At 34.4% G+C, this 14,317-nt stretch overlaps 1 protein-coding gene across 1 annotated transcript in view; it reads right to left on the reverse strand.

Annotated features, from left to right (window-relative positions):
- CSMD3 (CUB and Sushi multiple domains 3) overlaps positions 1-14,317 on the reverse strand; it is an 831,991-nt gene that overhangs the window by 552,446 nt on the left and 265,228 nt on the right. The window contains 1 exon segment of the mRNA XM_006085310.3: positions 10,876-10,988. Within this exon segment, the coding sequence (XP_006085372.1) occupies positions 10,876-10,988 (113 nt within the window).

The following is a 14,317-nucleotide window of genomic DNA, read 5'->3' on the forward strand; positions in this document are numbered from 1 at the left end:
GTAATCCAAAGCAACAAGGTTGTTTTCTTGTTAGATCAATAACATAATGTTTAAATTTGACCTTTTCAAACAAAAGTACACTTGCGTATTATGAAACTATTGCCTTTTCTGATAAGGGTTATTGTACTTCTTTCACCTTAAGCTATTTTATAGCTACAGATTCCTCCTTGGGTTTTCCAATAACAGTCAGTATCCCTAATATAATAAAAGGATAAATAAGTCTGTAAGAGAAGATACTTTTATTTTTTTTCTATCCTATGCACATATAATAGACAAGGAATATATAGCTGATATATCACATGGTTAATTTTTAAGACATGTGTCTGTTAAATGTTTGATATAGTTTTACTAGGAATAATTTTCTTTATAATATCTACTGTATTGAAACCTATATTAAATTCATCCCTTTTAAAAAATCAACAACCAAGCACTTATGTTATCAAGTAAACATGAGTCTGCAACGTATTGCTATGAAATGTTGGATATTCTTATTTCAGATAATACTCCTATTACCAATAATGTGCTTGAAATTGCCTTCCAAGTCATTTGTAGTCAAACAATAAGGGTAGCAATGCTTCTGCTGCTGCTGCTACTGATAATAGTAATAGCAGCTACCATTTATATAATGTCTACGCTCTGTCAGACACTGTTCAAGGCTTTATGCATATTAACTGATTACATAACTAATATCATTGCTTTATTAACACGTCACTTTTAATCAAGCACAGTGTACTGAGACAATTTTTTTTCTTTACTCACCAAATTTCATTATCAATGAATTTTAGCCTTTTCTACAAATAAAATAAATCCATTGTAAATTTGCAGATTTGAAGATATTTAAGGCTGGAGTTCATAGTAAAATTATCATAGGTCTTAGAAGAAACAAACAAACAAAATAAAACAAAACAAAACTCTAAAGGTTAAGACTTGGCTCCACCATTTTCTAATATGATTTTGGGCTTTAACACTTTTTTTGGAAGGGCTACAGTTAGCTCATATTGAACCTCTGAGTGATTTAGACAATAAGCATTCTCCACTCCCCACAGAAACTCATAATTTCTTAATTTTAATATGTCATATCCTTCTTTTAATGTAATATACACTCATCTTTTCAAATCCTTTGGAAGAAACCCCCTGAATTCTGAGACTATGTAATATCAGGGCCTAGCACAGCATCTGGTACAGAGTAAGTGCTCTGTAATATTTTTGTTGAACAAAATGGGATAGATGGACAAATGAACAAATAAATAAATGTGCCATAATAGATCTCAAGTGGGGGTTTTAATTTAAGAAATTATTTTAGTTTCAGCCAACAGCATTAGCAATTTGCCTGCCTCATCTATAACTTTGGGTAATTAAATAACTAAAGAAAAGGTCAGGCTAACTAATGATAAATGTATTGTCACATGAAGTTAAATCTTACTATCACGCCTTACAGAATCATTTCCCAATATGTGGCCTGAGAAATAAGTAGTTCCAAAATAAGTTGAAAGGGGTTATTTGCTTAAAGAAAATATTTCAGCTTAAATTTGTTCAATCCAGTGTTTACAAAGCACTTATTACCTTACAACTCTAAACTAAAGGAAAATCCAAAGTTAATATCTTTATCCTCTGAATAAACTTTCCTAAATTGCCTTTAGATATTTCTGGATATCTTTGAATTTGAATGAAAATATCTAGGGATTTAAATTTCATGATGACATTTTCAATTTCATGATGAAATTGTCTATAAAATAAATATAATATAATCCCAAGACTTGTTGCCTCAGACCCCACTTTTCACATTGACGTGGAGGATCAATCATCTATAATGTGCTTGATGGCTTGTACCTGCTGTGCTTGACTGATGCTTTTGGAGGTCATTTTGTGCAATTACTGAATCATTATAGAAACAAATTACTTGTTCAATATATTTGTAACGTCAACAGAATTTACAAAACACTGAATTTTGTTTATTGTACACCAAATTAATCCGTTATCGTTTGTTATGTGCTTATCCTTAGGTGATAGAACAAAACTGCCCTCACTAGAGGCTTATGTGAGTAAAACTATCAGCTATATCATAAACAAATGAATACTAATTGGAACAATATTGGATCACCATGAAGTACTACCATTAAACAATCAATTTCTGTACTCTACCCAATGTACTTTAAATGCAAGAAATTTATACAATTACAGACTAAAAAGTGTACTCATGAATTCATTACATTATAATAATTTAAAATACTTGACAGAAACCACATTAACTAAAAGGAAAATGCTAAGCCAAAGTTAGTTGGCATAATAAAGATAGCAAATATTATAGACTTATGTATATTTGAAAAAGCAAAATGCAGCTATAAAAGTAGGCTGAACATTATTAAATCAATCTATAATAATAAGCATAATATGCTAATCAGACCAGACATCCTTCCAGATGACCTTCTGGATAAAGCCGGGGCTGCAAGGGAAGCCGGAGTCCCGGGTGCCTACTGGCGGCCAGAGAGAAGCCTGTGTCCCCGGTACCAGAGGGAAGCCGTGCCAGCAGCCAGGAGAAGGAAGACCTACTCTTGCACGAATTTTGTGCATCGGGCCTCTAGTATGTAATATATTTTAGACTTATTTAGGAAAGATAATATAAATATTTCCTCGAGGAGATCAATTTCTCATTCAATAAATAGGCAAGCTATTTAAAAAATTTTAAACATGTATTTCTCAATCCTATTAATTTCGACACTGTGGACTTTCCTCATTCTTTGAATCCCTTGGATTACTCTGTTTTGGGAGCGTTCTTATACAACTTTGACTGACAATTACATGGTTTAAGTCCTACCCAGATATTAGTCCTGAGAGTCATGCTATGATGAGAGAGATCGTGAATTTGAAAAAGTTTCCTTTTCAGCTCAAGAGACAAGTCTGGAGGACTTTATAAAAAGCCACGATTAGTGAAAACTCAGGATATGTAAAAGAAAGGCTCTCCCATAATCTAATAGAACAAAAAACCCTAAGCTGTCCCTTTGTGTAAAAATGTTCAAGGAGGATAGAGTAAGGAAGACTACAAATATCTATATGGATTTGTTAAATTCCATTTGCTAAAGGAATTAATTCTGAATTCTTACAATATGGACTCAGGGGAAATGTAAGCCCCTTAAAGACACACCTACATTCAGCAGAACACCAGAGTAATAGGTGACCAGCAAGCTGGTAGTCTTAACTGTGCTGAACGATGAGTGTTGGGTGGCAGATAGGTATAAGTAAGTTAAAGATCTAGGACCCTGCCACAGGGCTATCATTGTAAGAGAAAAGGAAAATGTGGATTGAGCTAATCTGGAGATGGAAGACCCAGCAAAAATTGTCATGGAATAGAATCAGAGAGACAGAAAACGGACCTTGCTAAAAGAGCCCAGCACAAGCTGCCTTGAGGACACCCGCAGTAAATGCAGGGTCCTCGGTTACAAAGAAGTGACCTCCCCACTGAAGTCAGCTGATATTAATAAGAACAAGGGTTTCCATACGGACCAGTCAGTTACATCCTGCCACCACTAGTGCTCAGCGGACATCACTTGTCTTAGATGAAGCTTTATTTAAAAAGGCAGTGATCTGAACCTTAAACGTTTGAACATTTACCCCAAGAACGCTGAGTGAACACAAAAGAGACTTTGTCCTAAAAGAGTTTGGCTAATTTTATGTTTATTCTGTCATCAGCAGGAATACGTGAGCCAAATTAAAATGTTGCTGTATAGTGATTTTTTTCCCAGTTTTGCAGTTAAGTGCTACATTTTAAACTTACTACATGTTTCAGAAAATATTGTCCATATTACAACTGGATATTTTATAGATTATTTCCCATTCACAGTAGATGCTCTATTTGAAGATAGCAATCTAAATCACAATAATTTTACTAAACTATTTCTGGAACCTCATGAATTTCATATGATTGTAATATAAGGTTAATATAATTGGCCTTTCACTTTTTAAGGTATATCAATGAAAGGTTTACATCTATATGGATTGAACACTAATTTAAGAAAGAATATTTCTCAAACATTAAACAATCTTTAAGCATTAAAAATTTTATAAAGAAATAAAACATTGCCGAGGCCGGTTTGGCTCAGTGGATGGAGCGTCGGCCTGCGGACTGAAAGGTCCCGGGTTCGATTCCGGTCAAGGGCATGTACCTGGAGTTGCGGGCACATCCCCAATAGGAGATGTGCAGGAGGCAGCTGATCGATGTTTCTCTCTCATCGATGTTTCTAGCTCTCTATCTCTCTCCCTTCCTCTCTGTAAAAAATCAATAAAATATATATATAAAAAAAAGAAATAAAACATTGGCTGAAGAATACTTAGCAAAGTAAGCACTAAAGACCTTTTAAAAAAAATAGCAATCAGGATATTTTTCCCTTTTGACTATTAGCTCTTGTCACTCTCCTATCAATGAAGATTGATTCAGTTCCTTAAAAAAGACTAAAAATCTTGTTACAGATATCCATCTACTCCTTAATATTCTGATTTCCATGATTATTTCATAAGCATATACATTAACTTATTTTATACTTTTCTGCTATACGTTTCTCAAAAATCCATTATCATCTGATTTTAAACAATCCTCTTTATTAGAATCTGAATTTAATTTTTCCAAGTGTAACTTTTTTCTAATGAATCATGTCCTTCATGGGTAGTCTCTGTTTTCATGCATAACATTAACTCATAACCAGAATAAAAAGGACTATAAAACAGACAGCATAAAGGAAATAACAACATTTCTAATATTCTACTTTATTTCTAAATCTCATTTTATATATATTTACCTATGTATGCATATATTACATATCTGTATATCTATAAACTGTAAAACTATATTCCAACACTAAATATAGTCTCATGGCTTTTTAATTCATAAGTATTAAAATGTATAGCAAGATAAAGTATTTTACTAGAAATTAGTTTGAATAGAGTTAAGCAAATAAGTCACCAGCATTGCATTTCTGATATAAAACCCTTAGCTCTGTTTGCCAAGTTATGTTGCAATGGAATTTCTATTTCAGGAAAACTTGTAATTAAATGACAATTTGCCAGTTTACTGTCAAGCACACCCACAACTTATGAACAGAAGTGTGAAATGGAAGAAAAAAATTGTAAGGATTGGAATGAAGAAATAAGTCTAGTTAGCTATGGAAGATTTTCATGCAATCATTATTATCATCTAACTAGAAGCCCAGTGCACAAATTCGTGCATGGGTGGGGGCCCACTGGCCAGGCTGGCAATTGGGGCCGATCAGGCCAATGGATGCTGGCCGGCTGTGGAAGGGACTATGAGAGGTTGGTCGGCTGCAAGAGGTTGGCTGTGGGAGTGCACTGACCACCAAGGGGCAGCTCCTGCATTGAGCATCTGCCTCCTTCTGGTCAGTGCATTGTTATAGCAACCAGTCAACCAGATGTAACGGTCACTTAGGCTTTTATATATATAGATGTGGTTAAAGGCCTTAAATTTTATAATGGCATGACTATAAAATATACACTTGCACCCCAGAAAATAATGCTATTAGGAGTTTTTAATGGCTATTTTAGACCAATGTTTACTTATACAGACAATTTGACTACTAAATATGTTATTTTGATTATCTCTGATGGTTACACTATTTAAGATGATAAATCCCATTGACTAGACAGGTATATAAAGCAAGAAGTAAAAAGAAGTTTCTTATTTTTAACCAGAAAAGGAAAGAAAGGAAAGGAAAGGAAAGGAAAGGAAAGGAAAGGAAAGGAAAGGAAAGGAAAGGAAAGGAAAGAAAGTCCAGGTAAAAGTAATTATTTTGAATTGAGAGAGATTTGAAGAAAATTTATGTAAATAATAATAATAATCAGAAGAAAATAAAACAAAGTACAGATTAGAAATTATTCTCAAACACTAAACACCAATGAAACTCACCTTCCTATTCTGTCAAAACACAGTAAATAAAAATAGCTTACTTCACAAACTTAAAATAATGCAGTTTGTCTATGTATGAAAAGGAGATTTTTTGAGTTAAGGATTCAATAGAGTTTATGAATTTTCCCACAGCATGTACTCACTAAAAATTAAATAATAAATACTATAATACGAAAAAATACATATTCGTACAGACTTCTTGAATTAGGCTGGCAAAGCCCTGTTCACTGACTTTACGGGAAAAGCAGTCTATTTGCCTATGCCCAACGTTCCCATGACAGTGAACTACACCTACATTATCTGAACCCAAAGTTTTGATCTTCACTATTTACTTTTTCACCACCAACCTTGAAATCATAAACATGACACACTGACAGTTATCAAATTAGAGGAGGGGTTTTATAATTAGAATGGTGGAATATGACTTGCAATATTTTATTAACAATCCTATGTAATAAAGAGGTAATATGCAAATTGACCATCATGCCCTCACATAAGATGGTTGACCCCATGTGGGCACAAGATGGCCCCAGGGGAGGGAAGTTGTGGGCGATCAGGCCAGCAGGAGAGGGCAGTTAGGGGAAACCAGGAAAACATGGGAGGGCAGTTGTGGGAGACCGGGCCTTCAGGGGAGGGCAGTTGTGGGGGACCAGGCCTGAAGAGGAGGGCAGTTGGGGGCAACCAGGCCTGCAGGGGAGGGCAGTTGGGGTGACCAAGCATGCAGGGGATGGCAGTTGAGGCGGACCAGGCCTACAGGAGAGGGCAGTTGGGGGCGACCAGTCCAGCAGGGGAGGGCAGATGGGGGCAACCTGGTTGGCAGGGGAGGGCAGTTGGGGAGGGCAATTGGGCAAAATCGGACTGGCAGGGGCACAGTTAGGAATTGATAAGGCTGGCAGGGGACTGGTTAAGTGGTGATCAGGCTGGCAGGCAAAAGCGATTGGGGGCAATCAGGCAGGCCGGCAGGCGAGTGGTTGGAAGCCAGCAGTCCCAGATTGTGAGAGGGATATACGACTGCGGGTTTAGGCCTGATCCCACAGGGACATCCCCCAAGGGTTCCAGATTGGAGAGGGTGTGGGCTGGGCTGAGGGACCCCACCCCCAGTTCACGAATTTCATGCACCGGGCCTCTAGTGGATATATAAAGGTACAAAAAAAACTGATGTCTAAACAAAATTAGAAAAAACATATATAATTAAAGAGGTTGCTTTAATGCTGTGCTCTGGGTTATAAGTGTGATTTTAAAAATTCAGTTAAACAAATGAAACTGCTTCTCATGTTTACTTTAGAAAATAAATCTTAGTTTAAATGAGTTCTAAGTTGAAAAGTGCTTTTTCTCTAGAAAACATGGGCTGCCTCATTTGTGATAGTGAGAAAGATAAAACCCAGTGTTTTCCCTTTTTAATTGTTTACTGAATTTAAATTTTATGTTTGATCATAATTTTAAATATGTTATGCCTCATGGTTGAAAAGTGTGTTTCTCACCATTCCAAATGGTTGATTACTTCTTTCCACTGAAGTGTATTTATTCACTGCATGCCCAACTTTCACTATTAGAAATCTTAATACCTTTTGCTTTACACAACGACAGTATCTGGCTATTGTGAATATTTTAATTGATGGGGAAACTAAAGCTCAGACAACTCAGGCAGCAATTAGTAACTTCATAATTTCACCCTCATTTTCTGATTCCAAATCCTACTCTTTTTATTACTCTATGCTGAATCCCCAATAATCTTATTTACCTTTGTTCAGTAACTGTGTACATAAATTTGTCAAAACATTTCACATGCAAAGTATGGGATCGGGCCTAAACCGGCAGTCGTACATCCCTCTCACAATCCGGGACTGCTGGCTCCCAACTGCTCGCTTGCCTGCCTGCCTGATTTCCCCCAATCGCTTTTGCCTGCCAGCCTTATCACCACTTAACCAGTCCCCTGCCAGCCTGATCAACGCCTAACTGTGCCCCTAAATTATTTTCATATAAATTATGTACATCTAAAATGCCAAGGGCCTCTGTGTAACTGAGGGTAATGGCAGTGTATTTTCAATACAATTTGAAAATTTGGTCCATTAAATATGTTTTCTTACCAAAAATTACACAGGTGATACTAAAATTAATATATCTCCTTTGAGAGCATATATAAAATATTTTATTCATAAATATAAAATGGTCCATATAATTATTAATGTATCTTTGTTACATTGAAAATAACTAATTAACCTGCATAAGAAGAATCACATGAATAATATGGGAAAAACCTTTAAAAATCAAAATGGGGATCAACTATAAATTGATTAATTTAGAAGACTTAATCTATAATATAGAAATAGTAATATATTTAGACATTTGGAATCAATTATATAAAAAATATCTACTGGCATTTAGGAACTCGTAGTAATGTACAGTTAATTTTCATTGTATTTTATAAGACCACAGGTTAAATAGAAATGCTATAAGGAAACCTAAGCTCCAGTAAAATACTTAATATTGAAAATAATTGATAAATCAATACTAATTGCTGATTACAAATTTGATTTATTAAGAAACTGTTACATGGAGACTTGGTTGTGACTACGGTATAGTATGTTCCACAAATGTTCTACCTTGAATTGGTTTTAATTTGACTGTAATTTAGATACCACTGAAATTAAATGGTAGCATGGGAGGATCTAAAATGCATGATCACCACTTCATGCTGGGGCATGCATTTCAACATGTCAGAATTATTATTTTCATAGCTATTTAAGATAGTTTATTTGTTTATCAATCCAAATTTATTTTATTTTAGTTTTAAGAATTACTTATCCAACTGAATTTATGTTGTGTAGGTAAAATATTATTTGGAGATAATACAATTAGAAAGTCAAGTCTGAATCAGGAAAGGCTTAAAAGGACACAATACAAAGGTGTATTTTTATGTAATAAAACTTTTTTGATCTTATTACAAAATCATTGCTTTTTTCTGTTAGGCCACTTTATTTCCTCTATATTGGGTAGATAGAGATTATATCCAAAATTACCTCATTTTAAGCTCCTTTCCCTGCTGGAAATAGAAATAATTCATACCCCATAAAACTCTTCCTTACTATTTTACTACAGTCAATTCAATGAAGTGCTATTTTTCAATGATGAAACAAGCGAGGCAATGCCAGAAAATAAAACTGAATCCTGAAAGCACTATAAAACTCAATTTAAGATCAGCAAGTAGAATATTAAAAATAATAATTAAATACACAAATCTACTCGCAGCTTTCACTGCTGTCTTTTAATGCAAAATAACCCCATCTGCAGATACTAGTTTCATGAAACTATACAGCATAAAACAAATTAGGTACCATTTTATTTTTGAGAGAGAGATCTGGTTTTCTTGCAGCAAAAAAATACATTTATATTTAAATACAAAGTAAGTGTTATTTTATTTATATTAGGATAAAGAAGAGGAGCCGTCTTATTTAAAGGTTCAGTGACCACATGAGTCAAAGATGACGAGTCTTGCATTTCTGCAGTGCCATCTGACTTAACTCAGGGCAGTGGGGAATCAGAGCCATAAAAATATGTGGATGGAAAACTCAAGGGAATGGGTCAACCTAGAAAAAAAGAGGCTCCACAACAATTACTTTTTTAAATAAAAAAAGCCCTTTGATTTCTGAAGTGCACAGGCACTTTTGAAACTAAAATAGGAAACTCAAAGTGTTGTTCACTATTAAAAGTGACATTAGATTGAAAGGGTAAGATTCAAGTTACTATTATTTTAATGGTTATTTTTAATAAGATATAAAAATAAAATATCTATGAATATTTAATTTTTAATTTTAAAATATAGTGTTCTAAGGTGAGTACTATATTCTGAGAAATGTTGATAAAATGTATAGCATTAAGAGCACGTTTGCATTCATGCTTCTATTTGATTTAACTACATTATAAATAGAAATTACAGATTTTTTATAGTGAATTTTATGTAAAACCTCTACTTTCAAGTTACTTTCTCAGTGAATTTTATTACAGTGATAGCAAATGCACTATTATAAGGGTCAAAATACCATCACATTAATGTGTAGCTATTATTGTGAAAAACTTTATTGTTAGGACTCTAAAGAGAGGATGCTGGTCCTCAAATATAAATTGGTTGCTGAAATTTGTATTCCAGAAAATAATATGTGGTCTCATACTATTTTAGATATTAATTATATAAAGCTGGCTAAAGTCACCATATTAAGTTTTCAAAGCACTTAAGTCTGAAGACTACTAAACGGAAATCATTAAATAAAACAAACAGATAAATGGAAAAATGTAACTGTGGCAATGCTCACCATTCCCTGAACAGTAGCTGATACACTACTGAGAATGAAATGAATTATTTACATAATAGTCTGAGGATCAAGTACACTAAGCCCATAGTATTACTAAACACTGTAGAAGCTACAGTTTCATTAGTACTCCATCTTCATAACAATCTTGTCCTAAACAAAGTGTTTTCAAGTGAATGCATCAAATATTATATCCTACTTATTCAAAAGTATGCCTCTTCATCTAACTGTTAGGTAATAAACCCCCCAAAAAGGTTAATTAAACTACAATAGCAGACACACTGTATATGAAAAGGAGTTTCAATTTATGAAAAGACTATTTACAACTGCGGGATTTTTGCAGTGTTGTGTGATGCAGCTTTAGGTAGAATGTCCAATTGCTGGAGCACTTCATGAAAGTAAAATATAACATCTGTCACATATGACCTTTAGAGGTCATAATATCCTTTATTCTAAACATTGTGCTATGAAAATCAACTTTTATACTGTAATTTAGTTATGATCACATCACTGCCATAGCAAGACAATGTCCATTTTGGCTTATTCAAATTACCACTTGTTAATGCTAAAGATATTTTGCTTCTATCACAAAATGCAGTTGTGTATACCAAAAACATTCTACACATCAAAGGAGGCAGAAGTATTCATCAAATATACCTTGATACGGAGCACTAAATCCACGATATCTGTGATTGCTGTCTGTAACAAAATGCAGTCTGAGCCAGTTTTTGTTGCTGATAATTGGTGGTGGTATATTCATTCCAGATAACCTGAATTATGGAAGACAACAACAAAAACATTTAAAAAGCCTTGCAGCACTAAACAATTTTACTGAGTTGGGACCCTCCCAAATTTATATACATGTATACAATATCCATGACTCTGCATTAACTTCTTTATGAAAAATGAAACAGTTGTTTTAGGTATAGAAAAGCCAATCATAAAACAGTGAAATTCCAAACACCCATTGTTCCAATTATGTTGCATACATTTATAAATTCAACAGTAATCTACATATGATTTTTGATTCACCCAAATTGACTGCATATGTAATAATAAATATAATGGAAACTGAGCTTAATGGTGCTGCTCATTGCGTTCCCTATGTTTGTATTGATATAGTATAGTTACCAAACAGAAAGACTTAAAAGCAGTAGATATACTTTTTCTACCTAATATATTCTCACTATTTCACATTTGATGACTAATTTTACAATGTAATTTCATAGGATAGAACTATTTTAATGTAATTTCACAATACTATAATTTTTATTATTAAAATTCCCTATAATGCACCAAAGGTCTGCTCCAATTGACAGACAGAAAACATGGTATTTTGGGTATACAGTTAGGGTGTCCCAGAAATGCATATACACACTTTGAATAATTATAAAGGCAGTATTTTTTAAATGCATTTCATTTTCAAAATTGAGCTATCAGCTGTTACAATATGTGCATACATTTTTGAGACACCCTGTATTTATTCTCTACATAGCAAGTCATAAAGGAAACATTTCATAATCTTTTTAAAACAAGGTACTTAAAGCAAGATCTTGAAACTATGTCCTAGATATTTCTAGGTGTATGTTACAAAGCCAAGGTAAAATATTCTCAAAAGAAATACTATTACATAGTTAAGGGGAATTTTAGACTGAAGTGTTCTAATAACCAGTATGTGATGTTATCTTTTCCATTTGCAAAGCTTACACTTTTGTTTTGCTTCATCAGAAGGCAAATTAGGTGTGCGTGTGTGCGTGTGTGTGCGTGTGTGTGTGTGTGTGTGTGTGTGTGTGTGTGTGTGTGGTGATTACAACTCTTTTCCCTTACCTTATAATGAATGATCATGAGCTAAGTCATGGACATATGAAACCACCTTTATTGTATAATTTTACCCATGGGTAAAGAGGATGGGCTTGGAAACATACTATACAACCCAATTTTCTTGCATTCTAACATGAACAAGTTGGGTTTTATTCCAAACATTTCTCATTTATCTTCCTTTTTTAGAATGCATCTTTAACTTTTCTCTATCAATGCTCTATTTTCTATTTTATAGTGGTGTTTCTATTTATTGTTCAAGCTGGGTGGTTTTTCATATTTGAATTTAGTAAATATATGTAATTCACCTACAGAAGTTTAAAACTCAAATTATAAAATTTCACTTCATTGCTTTCAGAAAATATCCAAGTTATGTTTACTTCTGTTTGCTTGTTGGTTGGTTCAGTTTAAATAGCAATGCAGTTTTAAAAATTTTGATTTGATATAATTTTATTTTCAATAGAGTAGCACAGTTCATGCCAGATTTTGTTGTACAATGTTTCTCTTTAATTCCCTAATTTGATAAGCATAAATATCCATTCACAAAATTTTAAATTATTTTTGACAGGCTGTACACATTTCTAAATATAATGAGTACAGAGTTTGGAGAGAGGTCCTTAGCCAATAAATGAGAAGGAACTCAACAAGGACATCAAGAAAAGTAAGATAAGAAATAAGATTGAAAGAACAATAAAAGTGATAAATGCCCATGTATCCCAGGGACATCAAAGATAATTTCACCAACAAAGTGTAGTTAAGCCTAGTAATTGCTACTAAGGCACAATAGGTTGGAGCCTAAATTTACCTTCAGAAATTGACAAAGGAGGAACTGAAGATATTAGAACTGCAGTAGCTGGGGTATAACATCCATGAGGTGGAACAGATAATGGCAGATTAACAGGGGTGGAATTAAGAAGATATTCCTGATACCCTCAATGCTTCAGCTCATGAAGCCAAATGGTGGATAAGCCAATACACTCAACTAGAAAGCAACTGTGCCACGGCACCCCTCTGCTGCAGACAAGAAAAGCATCTTCACTGGTTCTAAAGCAGTCATATGGACTTTCCAAACTGTGGTCACCTGCTACTTAAACACGATTTACACAATATGACTTTCTGGTTTATGTAGAACTCTAGTAAATGAATCTACTTATCTTTGTACCATATTTTACATATTATCAGAGAAGATCTTTGAAATGGAAGATGGAAAATATATGTCACCTAGAAAGATTTAATTATACTAATTATTTTAAAGAATCCTATATAATGAAAGACTAATATGCTATGTGTCTGGTCATCCAGTCGTCCCTTGAACCAATCAAAGAGTAATATGCTAAGGGTATACTAAGGCCACTCAACCCCTTGCTATGATGTGCACTGACCACCAGGGGACAGACAGTCAACTGATTGACCAATTGCTATGACGTGCACTGACCACATGGGGGCAAACGCTAAATGCAGGAGCTGCCCCCAGCCCACAGGCCCCAGGCCAGCCAAGGCGGGTGCTGGTGGGCCCCCTCCGATTGCCTTGCTGGTCACCCCACAGAGGGAGGCAACCAGTGGCAATGGCGGGGGGAGGGGATGGAAAACAGGTGGTGCCAGAGCAGACAAGGAGGGTGCCAGTAGGGGCCATTCACCCCGCCGGTTGCCCCACAGATTCGCTCTGATCATCAGCTAGGCCTAGGGACCCTACCCATGTGTGAATTTCATGCACTGGGCCCCTAGTTAATTTATAAAATACTAAAGGAGGTATTTCTTAAATATAACCAATTGTTATCTCTATGTCAAATCACTATGGTCATTTGAAGGCAAGCAGCTATGTGTGCATTCTCATATAAAGTCAGTAAGAATCAACACTTGATAATGAAGTGATTAAGTATATTCAATAATTATTTATGGATCACTTACTATATGTCAAATGTTATGCTAAATAAGGATTGGAACTAGAGTAGTACCAAGACAGATCAATCCATGATCTTACAAAGTGAAAATACAGAAGAAAACATAAGTAAATGACTGATATAAATTCAGATGGTAGTAAATGATGTACTAAATAAATAAATGAATAGGAGTAACATGATCAAGAATGTCTAGAAATGGCAAACATCCCAACTGATTATATTCAAAGCAGCCATACTCATGATTATGTCTTGGGTTACTAATCTGGCTTTTAGAAGCATTAAACCAACGAAAATTATGATAATTAAAAAATGGTATAAATTTGTAACCTAATTATTTGTATCCAAGAAGAATTCAAAACGTGTCTTTTGAGTAATAAATT

The sequence above is a fragment of the Myotis lucifugus genome, unplaced genomic scaffold (genome assembly GCF_000147115.1).
Source record: "Myotis lucifugus unplaced genomic scaffold, Myoluc2.0 scaffold_17, whole genome shotgun sequence".
Lineage (NCBI taxonomy): Eukaryota > Metazoa > Chordata > Mammalia > Chiroptera > Vespertilionidae > Myotis > Myotis lucifugus.